The 18,526-nt window shown below is 35.3% G+C and overlaps 2 protein-coding genes across 3 annotated transcripts in view; one reads left to right on the top strand and one right to left on the bottom strand.

The window, feature by feature from the left end:
• LOC136033564 (rab3 GTPase-activating protein catalytic subunit-like) overlaps window positions 1-18,526 on the bottom strand; it is a 424,515-nt gene that overhangs the window by 177,467 nt on the left and 228,522 nt on the right. The gene's annotated exons all lie outside the window — the stretch shown is intronic.
• LOC136033563 (uncharacterized) overlaps window positions 1-18,526 on the top strand; it is a 67,764-nt gene that overhangs the window by 19,653 nt on the left and 29,585 nt on the right. The window contains exons 2-3 of the mRNA XM_065714321.1: window positions 3,322-4,199; window positions 16,314-16,629. Coding sequence (XP_065570393.1) covers window positions 3,333-4,199; window positions 16,314-16,629 — 1,183 coding nt within the window. The 5' untranslated portion in view covers window positions 3,322-3,332. The remainder of the gene's footprint in view (window positions 1-3,321; window positions 4,200-16,313; window positions 16,630-18,526) is intronic.

Genomic DNA, 18,526 nt, shown 5'->3' on the forward strand with positions numbered 1-18,526 from the left:
GAAGGGATTTTCAGCGACGACGGAACTGCCTGGAGAAAATTTAACCGGGGTGAATTTTACGCAGGAAAATATTTCACGGAGGATTTTCACGTCAGGGGGGGATTTTTATAGCGAGTAAACCATATTTACCGGCATTATTTTAAAAACGATCAGAAATTAAATTAAAAGAACTTTTTCTTTTAACTGAAAGTATGTAACAACATTAAAACTCAAAATGAAACAGAAATTATTCCTTAACCCTCCTCAACACCTTTCTTTTCACGCTAAAGTTTGACTGTTCGTCACAATTTTTAAAGAACGGCTCCTGAGCCATGGTGACCGCTTAATTAGAATGGGAAACTTTTTAAAAGTGGTAAAAGCTTTAGCGTAAAGAGCAAGGTATTGAAGAGGGCGGGAAAACCCCCTTCATATACAGAGTAATTTCTGTTTGTTTTGAGTTTTAATACTGCTCCTTGCTTCCAGTATAAAAAAAAACTTTTTTTTCATGTAATACCCTACTAAATCCACAGATAATAAAATAGAGTGAATTTAAAGTTAATCTTTGTGTGAATGACGTAACAAATATCTAGAGGTTCAACAACTTAAAAGTTTTACCGTCTATAACGAATAAATTAGGATTGACGTTGTTTTGCGACAGAGATTTTTAAAAAATCTCTCTTTTCACCGAGCGAAGCTTGCTCTAATGGTATACTCATTTTAAACATGAACTTCGATAAATTTCACCAATACAAGCAAAATAGAAATCAAATCATATCAATTATAATATATATTGTTTGCCAAATTTACTATTAATATTCCACGACCGAAAACTTAGTTAATAGTTCAAAGACTAATGTGTATCTAATATGATTGTGATAGCGCCTTTCATTTAATAAATAAATAAAAAACAAGTTTTTTTAACTGAAAGTAAGGAGCAACATTAAAACTTAAAACGAACAGAAATTACCCCGTATATGAAAGGGGCTGTTCCCTCTTCAACGCCCTGCTCTTTACACTAAAGTTTTTACTGTTTTAAAAATTAGAGTTGAGATAAAGAGTAAAACTTTAGCGCAAAGAGCAGGGCGTTGAAGAGGGAACAGCCCCCTTTTTTGCCGTAGCAAAAAACGTGTTTTTTGCCCTAGCAAAAAACAGCAAATTTGCAGTCTCCGGTATTTGTCGTCATTACCTCTAGGATTCGAATTGGCCAGAGCGGATAGCCCGCAAATTTGGCTACGAATAGTAAATAAAAGATTATAAAGTGAAAGAAACTTATCTTTCACGTGAGGGCCGAGCCTCACTAATGTGTCCAAGTGAACAATCAGTCCAAACTGTGCGAGGTCGGCCCAACTAATAACCCTTCTCTACACTAAAAAGTGTAATTAACGCGCAGGCAATTTATATCCAATTTTCTCTACACACCACACTTGGCTATCGTATCTAATTTTCTCAATTCAAAACGCCAAAAATCTGATTGTGTGATAAATTCAAGTATCAGATTGCACAATTTCTGTAGTCAACAAATTAATTCATGGCTAAGGAATCAAGTTCAAACAATTCAAAAGTTCAAACAGATGTAATCCCTTTGAGAGCTAGTTCAATACTGCAGCCTATCAGTATACTGCCGGCATCTTCTTTGAATGAAATTATTTTTTTCGGTAATCTCGGTTATAACGTTTTTTTCTGATATTATGAGAAATAGAAACATTCAGATCGAAAGAAAGATTTTTAATTTTATGAATGGCTTAAGAATATTAAACGGAAACTTTCAGGGCATGATGAGGGGGGGGTGTACAACTGACGAAAAGGCAATATGCGCATACTTCCTCATATGAAATTACTCCGTATATGAAAGGGGCTTTTCCTCTTCAACGCCCCGCTCTTTACGCTAAAGGTTTTTACTGTTTTAAGAGGTAGAGTTAAGAGAAAGAGTCAAACTTTTGACTTTAGTTAATCCATGCTTTGATTTCGGCTCTCCGCAGATGAATAATTAAAGCGAAATTTGCATATTTATTTATTTGGCTAAATGGCTTTCCCATAGTTTTGATCGAATTATTCTGAGAAAAAAGGAGGGGGAGGAGGCCCAGTTGCCCTCCGATTTTTGGGTACTTAAAAAGGCAACTACAACTTTTAGTTTTTTACGAACGCTTTCATTAGTAAAAGATATATGTAACTTATGAATTAGCTTACGTAACAAACTTCTATATTCGTACGTTTTTATTATGTATATGAGAGGGTTGACCCACTCGTTTATACCTCGCTTTTTACACTAAAGCTTAAATTTTGTCCCCTGAATCACAAAGGCCGTAGAATAAATAGTTGATATTACTAAAAATGCTTTAGCGTAAAAACTGAGGTATTAGGAGGAGGTGAACCCCTTATATGCGTAATATTTTCTGTTCTTTTTAATTTTTAATGCTACTCCTTACTTTCAGTTGAAAAAACTTTTGCATATTTATTTTTTCATTTTTTTTTAAATAATGCTAGAAAATGCTGCGCCCCCTTTATGGAAATCTTCTTCCCGCATGACAAATTCTGTCATGGAAAGTATCCCCCACATAACCCCCTCTTCTCAACCACCCTCCCAACCAAAAAATCCCCCTGAAAACGTCTGTACACTCCCCAAAAACCATTACTATATGCAAACACTGGTCAAAATTTGTAACTTGCAGCCCGTCCCACGGGGACTCTGGAGGAGTAAGTCGTCCCCAAAGACATAGTTATAAGGTTTTTCGACTATGCTAAATAAAATGGCTATCTCAGAATTTTGATCCGACGACTTTGGGAAAAAATGAGCGTGGGAGGGGGCCTAGGTGCCCTCCAATTTTTTTGGTCACTTATAAAGGGCACTAAAACTTTTCATTTCCGCTAGAATGAGCCCTCTCGCAAGATTCTAGGACCACTGGGTCCACACGATCACCCCTGGAAAAAAAAAACAAAAAACAAATAAACACGCATCCGTGATCTGCCTTCTGGCAAAAAATACAAAATTCCACATTTTATAGATAGGAGCTTGAAAATTCTATGTTAGGGTTCTCTGATACGCTGAATCTGATGGTGTGATTTTCGTTAAGATTCTATGACTTTTAGGGGTTGTTTCCCCCTATTTTCTAAAATAAGGAAAATTTTCTCAGGCTCGTAACTTTTGATGGATAAGATTAAATTAATTTAATTGTAATCTCAATTGAAATTTAATCCTTAATTCAAATTCTCTTTTTATTTTCAGTTTAAATTGAGTTTTAATCCAAATTACAATTTAATTTTCCTAAATTTGATGAACTTAATGGAATTTTAACTGAAATTTAATTTCTTTTCTATTTTGTTTTACGTTCTTAACTTTTACAGGATAAATCAAAATGAAGAAGCCAAGTCAGTGGACTTCTGCCTACTTGAGTTTGGCAGCACTAGCTGCGGCCTTAGTGAAAGGTGATCAGTGCCCTTGGGGTTCAGACCTCGAAGAGCTGCACAGTGCATGTGTGTGTTCTATAAACAATAATGACGAATTAAGTTTACAGTGTTCAAATGTTGAATTCCCAGTGCTAATAACAGTTCTTAGAGATTTTCCTGGTTTAATTGACGTTTTATACATATCAAATAGTTCCATACCAGAACTCCCTAATGGAATTTTCCGACAGTTGACTATACATAATCTTCAGCTTTCTAGATGTGGATTGAAAGAAATTGAAGAAGGGGCGTTTCAAGGTCAAGATGAAAGTCTGAAGAATTTGAACCTTCAAGACAATCTTTTGACAGCAGTTCCAACCAGGGCAATCAAGGAATTAAGTGAACTGTTGATGCTTGATTTGTCAAGTAATAAAATAATGTTAATCGAAGATGATGCATTCACTGGTTTGAGCTTACTAACTCTTAAACTAGCAGAAAATAATTTGACTATATCAAGAAATGCGTTCAGAGGCCTTGATGATAGCCTCAAAAACCTCAATTTGAAAGGAACTCGACAGCGAGAGATTCCTGAAGCAGTACGAGCACTATCTTCCTTGGCATTTCTTGACCTAGCTCAGAATAATATTCGGAAATTGGACCCTCAGGTTCTTAGTCAATTAGACTCTTTAACAGCTTTGAATTTGGAACGAAATATTATTCAGTCATTTGATCCTGACACTTTTGATGGAATTAATGACACACTGAGCTCTTTGAGTTTGCTCAACAACTTAATTACGATCTACCCTGTGGATATCTTTTCGACACTGGGTAATCTTAAGGTATGTTGTAATAATTCATAAATAGTGCTTTGGGGAGAGAAATTTGAAGGCTTATTAACAGATGGAACATTTTAGAATGTCCAATTTTCTAAAAATTTGTCCTATATGTCATTAGTATGTAATTAGATCAAAAGCATGTCTTGAGGGAGAATTAAATAATGAAAGGAAAGTAGTCGAAATTTCAACCAGATATAAGGAAAGGGGCAGGAAGTCTCATCATTTTGAAAGGTGGGCAAAAAAAAGAGGTTCAATTTGTCCATAAGACAAAAATGGGTACTTGTATGATATACCCCCTCCCTAATATTATTATAATACGTTTCTGACGCTCAATCAACCTAAGTATGGTAAAAACATAATACTTTAGAAACAAATATGAGCTATACATTTCCAAATTAGGGGGGGGGGGGTAAAGTACAGCGGGTCTGCATGCCTAGTGTATTAAGTACAACTATTCTGCATATTATGCAATAAGAAATGTTTTCTAACTTCACACTGTCCAAATAATTACCAAACCCCCCCCCCACCCATAATATGCGAATATATAGCCAAAATTTCATACATTTTAACAAGGGTTTATAACAATACAACAAGCTTAAAAAAGAAAACCAAAAGTTTAAAGTAGATATCGTTGTTAGAAATCGGACTTGCTTTAATAATCAAATATATTTGAATAGACTGCATTATGAAAAGACAGCAAATTGTCTGCGGTTAGAACACAAGCCACAATGAGAATCCATATAAAGAAGCGTGTTGCGAGCCGAGGGCCGGGGCAATGGCTGGTATTGGCAAAAATATTTGTATATATTTTAACAAGGAATTACAACAATTCAAAAACCTTAAAAAGAAAACCAAAAGTTTGAAGCTTAGTAGATATCATTGTTAGAAATCAGACTTGCTTTAATAATCAAATGTCCTTGAAAAGACTTAGTATGAAAAAATAGCCAATTGTCTGGAATTGTCTGCGGCTAGAAGACAAGCGACAATGAGAATCCATATATAAAAGCCTGCCGTGTACCGAGTGCCGGGGTCCGGTACTATATATATATATATATATATATATATATATATATATATATATATATATATATATATATATATATATATATATATATATATCTTATATATATATAAAAATAAGTTGTCTGTCTGTGTGTCTGTCTGTGGATCAGTTGACGTCATGTTTCTGTGTCGGCTGACGTCATGAAGTTAGCTGTCGTCATTTTTGCTATGACGGTGACGTCATTAAAGATATTTAAGGTTCGGCGATATGTATTTCATAGTGAAGCTGAAAAATAAAGAAGAAAAAGAAAACTGAAAAAAGAAAAAATGTAAAAAACTAAAAAATACTAAAAAGAAAAAACACTCAAAGAGAAATTACAGACCGGGACACAAATGACGACCGGGACAGAGGGAATATAAATAACGACCGGGACACTCAAAGAGAAATTACAGACTGGGATACCGGGACACAAATGACGACCGGGACACAGGGAATATAAATGACGACCAGGACACAGGTATTTAAGAATATCGTTCAAAGACAAATTTTCAATTGTAAGAAGACCGTTGAAAGAGAAATTTCTAATTGTAAAATGACTGAAGAACCTACAATGGCAACGGTACCACCATCGAAGTAGATAACCAGTGGGTTGTTCCATATTCCCCATTAGTGCGAAACGTCAACCCCAAGTCAAATTCGTGCATTGTTTGGCATCATTTTAACAACTTGCTCTCCATCAGCTCCTACAGAGTTATGGGAAAAATATAAGTCAAAAATGTCCGAAGATAGACTCCATCGAAAACAGTTAGAGACGTCAGATATGACTTTTGATTTTACATCAGAAATTTATAACTACACTTTAGTTATTATAGAAGATTTGTGCAAACGTATGGCAAACAAACCTCTTCAGGATTTGGGAATGCCTTCACCTAACCGTATCGCTGCTGTTTCGACATGTGTAGAATTGGATCGTGAAAAAAGTTACAGTACGAATGATCTATTGTCGTATGTACAAAATAACATTTCCAAGTTAACGTCGGAACAAAAAGACATTTATGATACGATAGACTCAATTTCAGGACGTATACAACTACCTGCTGATTTCTGTAATTTAGTGACGTCCAAAAATTAATTGATTGAAAAAGTATTTCCGATTATTCTAAAAAATTATAAAAATAATAAATGGCTAAGTGAAAGAGCGATTCTCGCACCCAAAAATATAGACGTCCACGAAATCAACAATATTGTTTTGACCAAGATTCGAGACCAGGCAGTCCTTTACAAGTCAGTCGACACAGTTTTGGAACCAAATGAAGCGGTTAATCCATCTGAATTTTTAAATTCCATAGATCTTTCAGGGTTTCCACCACACGTGCTACAACTAAAAATAGGCGTACCAATAATACTTTTTTGAGGGTGAGGCTGTTCTTATTCCTCGCATTCCCATGATTCCAACGGATCTGCCTTTTCAATTTAAAAGATTGCAATTCCCAATTCGTTTAGCATTTGCAATCACCATTAACAAAGCTCAAGGTCAATCATTAGAAAAATGTGGTATAGATCTTAATACTGATTGTTTTTCCCATGGACAATTGTGCGTTGCATGTTCGAGGGTCGGTAAACCTGACAATCTATTTATATGCAGCGACAATTGGACAGCGAAAAATGTTGTATATTCGCAAGTTTTACGCAGTTAATTTGTATTGTATCTACCTATCTATCTATCTATATAAAAACGAGTTGTGTGTATGCATGTTTGTTTGTTTGTAAAAAGAGCGTTTGCATATGACGTCATTATTAGTACATACGGCTGTGTATATGCACAGACAATGGGAAAGCCAATAATGTTGTATATTCGCAATTTTTACGTTGTTTAACTCCTGCAGAAGAAATGAATGCTTGCCTGAAAAATTCTAATTTATGGGCACACGTAAAAATATTAAAATTAACTACAAATATGCGTGTCCGATTGCAAAACGATGACTCTGGTCAAACATTTTCAGATCAATTGCTGGCAATTGGAAACGGAAAGCTCCCAGTAGTGGGAAAGCCAAAAATGTTGTATATTCGCAATTTTTACGTAGTTTGAAACACATATATAAATCTATCTATATTCACAGGTGGGACACAGGGACACAACTACAATGGCGCGTAACTAATATGGCGCGTAACGACTTACGCGCGCGGGGGGGCTTGGGGGCTGCGCGAAGCGCCCCACCAACTAGGTGTTGAGGTGGCGCGAAGCGCCACCCCAACAGCTAGTATATATATATAAATAAGTTGTCTATGTGTGTGTGTGTGTGTGTGTACCGAGTGACGTCATGTTTGTGTGTCGACTGACGTCATGTTTGTCGACTAACGTCATTATAAGGATTGAGCTGTATGCGTCATGAAATTGTTTGTTGACTGACGTCATGTTTGTCAACTGATGAAATTACATACCGGGACACCGGGACACAAATGACAACCGGGACACAGGGAATATAAATGACGACCGGGAACCTCAAAGAGAAATTACAGACTGGGACACCCAGACACAAATCACGACCGGGACACAGAGAATACAAATGACGACCGGGACACAGGGACACAACTACAACGGGGACGCCGGGGGCACAGGCGGGATATATAAATGACGACCGGGACACAGGGATTGTTTGAATAGAAATTACAGACGGGGACACCGGGACACAAATGACGACCGGGACACTGGGACACAGGGAATATAAATGACGACCGGGACACTCAAAGAGAAATTACAAACTGGGACACCGGGACACAAATGTTGCATGTTCAAGAGTCAGTAAACCTGACAATCTATTTATATGCACAGACAATGGGACAGCGAAGAATGTTGTATATTCGCATGTTTTACGTAGTTAAAAACATATATATATATATATATATATATATATATATATATATATATATATATATATATATATATATATATATATATATATATATATATGTGTAGTATTTAATATATAGACTGATTTTTCCACAATCCCAAATTCGGGACTAATCGCCCTGTGAAAAAATCCGCAGCTTTATTTTGCAATAAGATACTTGTTTTGAGTAATCAAATACACTCTTTACTTCAAATGTAATGATGACGCGAATTTTCGAACAAAACTAGGAAAGGGAGTATTAAAAACCGGAGACCCATTCTGGGTATTTCATATCCCCAAAATTACAATTCCGAACTTTAAAATATGTAAAATTCAGAAGTGATAGAATTGTATATGCAAATTTTGACATTGTTGCCAAACTCTACAAGTCCAACTGCTGAAGAATTCAGCAGAATACTGAATTCTCTTGAAGCCAGAAATATGTAAAAACTAAGTACTCCATAATTTGATCCGCTGAAACCAAAATTAGGCCAGTCAATAACCATGATAGGCATTGGCTCAAACTGGGAATAATAAGCTCATTAAAATACTAAGGACATCAAAAATAAAACATTTTTTGCCTCCCGGGCCCATTTTTGGTCTGTCCATACCTGGAAACCACGATTTTCTAAGATTATTTTTTGGTTATTTCAAAATTAGGAAGTTTTAGAGCATTATCGACTTTTCATCAGTGCTGCAACATTGAACTGTGAAAATAAGTAAAAGAGGTTTTTTACTGTTTTAAAAAGGTAGAGTTGAGAGAAAGAGTCAAACTTTAGCGTAAAGAGTGGGGCGTTGATGAGGGAGCAGCCCCTTTCATATGCGAAGTAATTTCTGTTCGTTTTAAGTTTTAATGTCGCTCCTTACTTTCACTTAAAAAAACTTGTTATTTAATTAGAAAAAAAGGCCACCTTTTGGTTCACTTATTCACAGGGGCGCCAATTTCAGAAAATGCACATTTTTCTAAATTTATCGGGCAGTAATTTCGGTCATGATTTTTCAATGAAAACACCAAAAAATGTATTTTTTAATAAAATCACCAAAAAGGGCATTTTTTACTGAAAATACCAAAAGGACTATTTTTCAAATCCAGAGGGTAGGGGAAAAATTATATCCCTTACCCCTTACCCATCCCATAATTGACACCCTGTTTGCATAGAGGGTTTGTGTGTCTAGAAGGTTATACTTAGTCATCATCCGGCATCTACCGGGTTGTATTCCCCCAACTTCAGCTAATCAAATGTTTATAGAAGTCTCGGCACATTTATAAGTTTCGAACAATTGTCCAAGTGCCTCATTTGTATCTAAATTACAAATATTAGATTTCTAATTTATTTATATATCTAATTTATGATATTGGATTTAAAATCAAATATTTGAGTGGAATTAAGACTATTGTTTTCTTGTACGTATAAGATAAATTTTTGTCTATAGATTCCGTTAGGTGTAAACGTTCTCTTTGACATAATTTTCTCTTTTTTTTGTAGCAAATTAATTATAATTGTATCATTATCAGCTCCTTGTTACACAAAACCATGAATTTCAATTATAAATTGCTCTTAGGCGATAAAACTATTGCGATTACTGACTTGAAAAAAAAGATTTGAAAGGATGGAACCAAAGACCAAAATTGAAACTTAGAATGAATAGAATTATTGCTTTGCAGCCTAGCAACACATTCCTATAAAAATAGCTCAAATAAACCAATTCTTTTGTAAAATTGAATATAAAAAACTAGTTTTTTAACTCAAAGTAAGGAGCGACATTAAAACTTAATACGAACAGAAATTACTCTGTATATGAAAGAAGCTGTTCCCTCCTCAACGCCCCACTCTTTACGCTAAAGTTTGACCCTTTCTCTCAACTCTAATTTTTAAAACAGTAAAACACTTTAGCGTAAAGAGCGGGGCGTTGAGGAGGGAACAGCCCCTTTCATATACGGAGTAATTTCAGTTCGTTTTAAGTTTTAATGTCGCTCCTTACTTTCAGTTAAAAAAAACTAGTTTTTTTATTTAATTTCTGAACGTTTTTGAATTAATGCATGTTTTGATTTTGGCTCTCCGTACATGAATAATTAAAACGAAATTTGCACATTAATTTATTTTTTGGCTAAATGGTTTTCTCATAGTTTTGATCGCACGATTTTGATAAAAAGGAACGGGGGAATAGGCCTAATTACCCTCCAATTTTTTGGTTACTTAAAAAGGCAGCTAGAACTTTTAATTTTACCAACGTATTTATTAATAAAAATTTATATAACTTGCGAAAATAACTTACGTAACGAACTTCTAAATTCGTATGTTTTTATTACATATATGAGGGGGTTCGCCCTCTCGCCAATACCTCACTCTTTACACTAAAGCTTAAATTTTGTCCCAATTCTTTAAGAATGACCCCTGACTCACAAAGGCAGTAGATTAAATAGTTGAAATTAATAAAACTACTTTAGCGTAAAGAGCAAGGTATTAGGAGGAGGTGAATCCCTCATATACGTAATAATTTCTGTCCGCTTTAAGTTTTAATGTTGAATCTGAATAAAATATTTTTCTCGATTACTTTTATTGGGAAATGTTTCTCACGAGGTAGTTGGTTCGAAAACATGTTCTATATTTTCGGTTACTATTGGAAGTGGTTCACTCTTTACTAGGTAAAGGTGCAATCATGACTAAACGGCGCGAATACTTTAGTTTAGAAAGGAATATAAATGTATATTTTGATAATAAAATCCGCATCAATTCAATTTGTTTCGTTCTTTTTTCCTCTCCCTTCCTCTCTCTTTTTTTAGACTACAATCTGTGTAGGCTCTCATGCCATTTTGCTGCTAAGTGACATGGCTTGAAAATTTGTCGGTGACGTTATTCAGTGAAAGGTTCGATGAGTAATGCGTTTATGAATGTGTAAGGGTGGATCCCAAAGGGGTTTTTAGGGGCAAATGCCTCCAGAAGTTTGAAAGTGGCACTAATTACAGAATCGGAGGAGCAAAAACTACCAATGGAGAACCCGGTTTTTACCGATACCTCCCTCCAATCATTGATTCTATATCCGACCATGTGAATTGGGTAGCTTCTTATGAAAAGAGTCGATGGGGCCCATGCCTGCACGAAGCTGTCCTGGCTGAGTGGTTGGCAAGCTGGCGTGGGAATTATGTGTCCAAGGGGCACGGGTTCAATCCCAGTTGTGACCGGTTATTTAGTTTGGGAGGGGGGTCAGTGGCGTGACTCTTTAGGCTCAGCCAGAGTTGACCCAGCTCTAAATGGGAACCTGGAGAAACCTGGGGAATGTAAGCAGGAAGGAAGTGTGAAAGCACAGGGTGGTTGGCCCCCAGCCCCCCATTGCACTTCCTGGCTGAAGGGCCTGAAACGGAGATCAGCACCGCCGGTTTGGACCTTAAGGGTATAGTGCCGTCTTACTTACTTACTTTTTTATGCCTGCACGAAGGGCAAGTGGCTTGGAAACCTTACCAACCATATTTTTCATCGAAGGGCCCAATTAGTGATGCGTTTGTGAATTTGAAGGGATTAATCCAGGGGTATTTTAAGGGGTACTTGCCCCCCTTGAATTCCTAAAGTCGTTCTAATTACAATGTCGTAAGAGCAAAAATACCGATAGGGGTGCCAAATTTGTATTGATGCCCGTCTCCTAACATTAATTCTGTTTCCGCCAACGTAAATTTGGTAGCTTCTTGTAAAATACTATACGCGCTTACCAGCACAAAGGACAGACAGGGAGGAATTTTTTTCGAAGGTAAGTTTGAGAGACATTTCTCAAGGAAAGATTTTATAAAATAAGCGGAAATGTATAAAAATCGAACATTTTGAGCTGTTGAGTACGAAAAAGTGGTTGGAACAAAAAAAAAATTGTTCCGGTGACAATTTTATTTTAGTTTCGTCGATGCGATGGTTGAAAAGCAACAGCAAATTTGTAGTCCAGAAAAATTAGTGTGCGAATCCAACCTGAACGACAAGAGCGCAAACCTGTCATGTATGACATTAACTGACTACACAATTTGCAAACTATTCAATATCCTAAGCAGACTGGGAGTAATCTTTGTCCAGCAAATTAATCTTGTTCGACTATTATCGTCAGCAAAAAGAAAAGAAATATGTTTGTTTTAACACTGTGATAAATTAAACTGAAAAGTTTGTTAAAAACGATTTTTTAAGCTAATATCTTATATAGTATTTAATAATTTTTGTTTTCAATTTAATAATAACTGTCTTGAAATAATATACAAAAGAACTACAAAGTGAAATTTATTTTTATTAGGGGTGGTAGATAGTAAATTGAATTTAGACATAGCCCTTTTCGTATGTCATCTCGTTAATCATTCAACATTAGAAAATGTTTTGTATTCTAATTTTTAGCTCACTGTTTTCTGTATAATGTATAAAACGCTACAAAACACATGTTGGATGGAATAACAGTATTTGACAGTTAAAATAATTAAATACCTTATTTTCGCTTTCAAACTCGTTAGATATAGTCGTATATTTGTTTTTTGTTTTTTTTTTATGGTGAAACAGACAGAGTTCCAAGTTCAAGCACTAATGTTTATGGTTTAATGAGATCTAGACACGAAAAGAACACAGCAAGCGGTTTCTGTGAAGGTTTTAAGCGCGAACGTGGTCGTTAGTTTAATTGTTAATACAATAGCTGAGAAAAATAAAATTTACAGAGCTACGCTAAAATGCTTTAACGTACCAAGGAGAAAATAAAATCTGAAGTGGGTTTCCAACCCTCACAAGAATGTATAATATTTTAGTAGGTATGTTACCGTGAATTTTCGAAACCGTGAACGTCGACATTCACCAGTGAATGTCCGAAATACTTTTTTTTTATCCTTGGATTTAGTCAGCGTTGCTAGACAACTTCTTCAATTTAATGCAAGGTTTGATGATGACAGGTTAGGTTCGATTAGTTTTGGTTAGGTTATGTTACCTTAGGTTTTTAAACCATTTCTGAGATTTGTAACCAAATTTAACCTAATCTAACCGAACATAAACGAACAGAATCTAACCTAACCTAGTTTTAACTTTTACCATCATATATAAGACGGAAAAAGCTGACTCGCCAAGCTAATTGAATCCAAGCAGAGAAAAATCAATTTCGGACATTCACGTTAACAGATACACCTAATAATACTAAAAGAAAAAGAAGATTATTTATGACAAATATGAACAATAAAATTTGGGTATATGAGAAAGCTGAAACTTTGGTGCTAAGATGACAGGTCGTCATAATTTAGTTCCTAAGTGTGATCCTATGTATAGCCTTCTCGAAAAAAAAATCTGCTTACTTGCTTGCTATTACAATTTTTTTCCAGAGTGGAGATTAACTCTATCATTTACTCATAGGAAACGATTTACTCATAGGATTCGAATCTGCTACCTCTCTGACCTAGAACCTGGAACATAACGCTTTACCAACTCAGCTACTTCGGCTTGAATACATTTACCTTTTTTAGTTTTTTTTTTATTTTTATTTTTTTTTTAGTTTTCTTTTTCTCCTTTATTTTTGCTAAAGCCAAGGTTCAAACCTGGAACCTCTCGGACCTAGAACCTGGAACATAACGCTTTACCAACTGAGCGACCAACTTTACCAACTTTACCAACGAATTCATAAAGCCACGTTTCATTTTTTTTCAAAGTAGAGGACATAGTCGCGACAATTTTCTAGTCAGTAAAATATTGCTTGTACACTACGTCGTTGCCTCCAAGTAAAACGCTGCTTCTGACCTACTGATTGATTGTCCATATTAATAAGGACTTGTGTGGAATGCCCAAAGGATATCAGAAACTAGTTTAAGAAGAAAAATGACTTACAAAGATACGTCAGTTGTAATCAAACAAAAAAAATGAAGCAACAAAGGGAACATGGATATTTTTCTTAAATTATCTTCGTTAACCTTTGACTTTATGATAGAACTAATTTACTTCACCTGCAATTGTGCTGTCTATTCACCAAGGCTATAGCCCTGGTGAATTCCAAGAAGTGATAGCTAGGGCTATCCCTTCTTGGAATTTTTTTCAAGATCTTGCAATTCTAGTCCTAAGCCTGGTACCGAAAAAGTAGATAGTCCGTATTATAACTAACCCTCAAAAAGTATTTAATAAATCTTTTATTATGTATTTTTAAATATATAGATTTCTGAAATATTATATGTATTACAAAATATTTTTACCGTTTAAATTATAGTAATAATTTAATATGTATGCTATTAAAGAATTTGCTATTAAAAATTTTATGCTATAATTTTTGCTGGGGTGGGGGAATTATAGAAAATAGCTTTTTCTATAATCTGAAAACAAGTGCGCAGAAATTAGTGAAATTTGGGAATTCGGGGGAAAGGGCCCCATGGCCACTCCCTATGCACGTTCCTGCTTGAGGATAAATTGCATTTTCCTTAAAAAACACAGGAATCAGGAACTTGACAGTATTAATCCGATGGATACCGTTCACTGAGAAAAGATTTTGATATTCAGAACTAATATTTTTTTTTTTTCGCAGCGGTATTTAATGGCGTTTGCCTGATCGAGGCCGAAATTAAATCTTGATTCAGCCAGCAACAAAAAAATTTCTTTTTTAAGCGCAGTATGAGCTCCAGCACGCAAACCGGATATATTCTTCTCAAATAAAAAAACTCTTTTTAGCATCATGCAACCATGACGTTATCTATCAGCAGCAGGAACTCCCTTGAAAAATGCCCTGCGAGCTGGGGCTGAGACAACAAATCTAGAAATTATTTTAATTCTACCAGGATTAACATTTAATTAGTATTAGATCCAAAATATATTTTGTTCGTTTTTTCCTTGGCAAAAACAACGAGAAACTGTATTTAGCATTGTTCTGTAGAGCACTTCATCTCGCCTACTGATTAGATCAGGATATTAATTAGGACACAGAGGAATACCCAAGAGGTATTTGAAGATGTTTCGACCATCTGTTTGATTTAAGAAGAATAAAAATTGGTGAAAACCTATTACTGCCTTCAGCCAGTAAATATTTGCAAGAATCGTCCGAAGAAATATGCTGCAAGGCCAAGATAAGGCAATAAATTGAAAAAAAAGCATATATCAACTCCAAGATTTCCAATTTCCCGGGGCCTACTAATTGACTGAAGACATTAGGCACAATTTCAGAAGAATGCCCAAAAGGCAAATCTAGCCCATGCATTTGCAGAAGAAAGAACTGAAGAAGGTTAAAATTTGTTACTCCAATAAGCTCCATGACAGTTGAAATGGGTAGAACACGTTCTGCGGAGGAAGGATGACAGTTTGCCACAGACAGTCCTTGTCGCCGACACTCACATTTGCTGATAAAGAAAAATATAAGTAAGACTATTATAGTGTATTCTGTTGGTAATCCGGTCAGCTGGACGATTTTTAGCTACAAGTTGCTGCATTGTATATATATATATATATATATATATATATATATATATATATATATATATATATATATATATATATATATATATATATATATATATATATGAGGGCTATAGATCTGCTTATATTTTTCCTTATCAACAAATGTGAGTATCTTATAGATTGGATTCTATTACACGTTAGTTATTCTTCTTACTTTTAACCTTTTTTTGTGTTGAGTTTCCTTATGTTACCGTGAATATCCGAAATCTAGTAAATCTCGATATTCAACGGTGAATTTTCGAATTTCCTTTTTCTCTGCTGCGATTCAATTAGCTTTGCGAGTCAGCTTTTTAAGTCTTCTGCAAGCTATGATGGTAAAAGTTAAAGTAAGGTTAGGTTAGATTATGTTAGTTTAGGTTAGAATAAGTTAGATTAGGTTAGGTTAAATTTTGTTCTAAATATAAGAAATGAGTTAAAAGCCTAACAAAGATAACCTAAACGAACCTAACCCCGTCTAACCAAACATAATGTAGTTTAACCTAATGTGTCTTCATAAAACGTTTCATTAAATTGAAAAATTTGACTGCCATCGCTATATATATATATATATATATATATATATATATATATATATATATATATATATATATATATATATATATATATATATATATATATATATATATATATATATATATATATATATATATATATATATATATATATATATATATATATATTTATATATATATATTTATATATATATATATATATATATATATATATATATATATATATATATATATATATATATATATATATATATAGTATGTATATTTATTGAACATTGCAGGTTCTTGATATTGGCTTCAATCTGTTAACACAGATACCAGATGATGCATTCAAAAATCTAGGTGTTATAACCTTGCTAGCTGTTGATGGGAACCCCCTTTCAACGCTACCCTATTCAGCTTTTTCGAGTGTGAAAGAGTCTTTACGAGGACTAAGCCTTGGTGGAAGATTTTTAGCATGTGACTGTCGAGTGAAATGGATAGCAGAGTGGATACGTGACATTGATCTGCAAGTAACAAGCAGAGAAAGAAACCCACAGTTTTGTGGGAGCCCTGCGGAACTCCGATCAAGAAGCTTTTATCAAATAAGTCCGGACGGTGAGATTTGTTGCACCTCTTAGTTGCATGCTCTTATTGTTGCACATCTTATTGCATAATAGGTGTGTATGCACCATTTATTTGTGCTCTTGCCGAAGAAAGGAATCAGGCCAGGAAATATATTTTTGGCATATAGAACATAATACTGTTTGTCAGAGGATAATATTTGTTCGTAATAAATATAGGCAACCAAGCAGTTCATAAAAAGGAGCGTCAATTCACAAAAATGTGGGAGGGGATAAAAATATTTTCAAAATCTAGGGGGAGCCAAAACGGTATTTGTCAGAAATAATAAAATTAAAAGGTAATTTTCAAAATCTATGGGGGGAGGGGTGTCTCTATTAGACCCGAAGTAGGCGTAATAGTCTTCAAATAAGGGTAATTTTCTTCTTAAGAGATCACATTCGACGGTCGTGGCCAACCTGGACGAGTTTCCCTCCCTTATCGGCAGAAAAACTGAAGTGACATTTCTGAAACATGGTCTCCAATTAAGAGTGGAATACTGCTGCTACTAACAAGTCACTGCAGCACCAAGCCTCCTGAGACCACCAGAGCTCTATGCGCTCCTCCTCCATCCCAAACCAGTTATAGACTCTATCCCTATACCTCCCAAAGAAGTTCAAATTTCCTCTAAATCCTTTTTATGACTCCTAGACACCCGATTCAAGGACGACCTACTTTACGTCTGGCCCTAAATGGAAGGCCAAAGAGAACACTCTTTGGCAATCTGTCATCCTCGGAAAACGTGTCCTAGCCATCCCAACCTTGTTCAAATTATAGGCCTAGAAAGTAGGGTAACAACCACTTTTTCGTTCAGCTTACTGTTGGAAAAACGGTGAGTCAGACGGGTTCCCGAAACAGTCCGTAGGCGATTTCTCTGGAAAACATATAGCAGATCCTCCTTCGTCTTCCGAAGCGCCATGTTTCAGGGCCATGCTTAAGCACCCTCACCATCCTAGCCTCCAAAATTCTATTCTTGGTTCGTAGACTTATCTTCCTATTCTCACACTTTTTAATTGTAAAAAAAAACACTCTGGGCCCTGGGTATTCTACTTTTAACATCTTTTGTCCATCCACTATTGTTACTAATAATACTACCCAGGTGAAGTAAGCTATCAACTTGATAAATCTTCTCCTTACCATACCTCGCCTCTTCACCTGCCTTTAATCTTAGTGTCAGCGACTTGGTCTTCTTAACAATGATTTTCAAACCTATTCTCTCATAGGTTAGAAAGAGGGTTAGAAAGAATACCTATTATTTTAAACATTCAAAACCTCCAAAAATCATTTATTTTGCTAACATTTTCATTAGGACTCTCAAATTATCAGCATAAACTAAGTCTAGAAGAGATTTACTTTCCCATTTGAGTCCATGTTTTCTCATAGCCTTCGCCATGTTCCTTAAGACAAAGTCTATCAAAATGATTCATACAAATGGGGATAGAACACAACCCTTTTTAACTCTTAATTCAATACGAAACCAGCTTCTAACCTCATTACCTACTTTAACCGCAGCAATGTCGTTCTCGTACTGAGCAGCCATCACTTTAATGTATTTGCCTGGTCCACAATACGAGGACATGACCTTCACTAAAGCTTTTCTATCGGTTGACTCAAACGTTTGCTCATAACTAGTAAAAGTAAGGACCATAGGAAGCTCAGGCACTTCTCAATTAGTAATTAAAAATGAGCTTTTTATTTCGACCCCTCCTCTCTAGTTCCTACCCCACTATTCTTCTCTTAAAACTTCCTCCATAGCATTTCTAAGTCTAAACAGTGTCTTCATACCAACATTTCCCTGACGAACGAGTGCCCTGAGTAAAATAGGTTGGGTATAAAAGGTTGGAGCTATTCCAGTATTGTGAGATGGTTTGGGGTCTCCGCTCTGTCATATGCT

Source organism: Artemia franciscana, chromosome 12, assembly GCF_032884065.1.
Source record: "Artemia franciscana chromosome 12, ASM3288406v1, whole genome shotgun sequence".
In the NCBI taxonomy this organism is placed as follows: Eukaryota; Metazoa; Arthropoda; class Branchiopoda; order Anostraca; family Artemiidae; genus Artemia; species Artemia franciscana.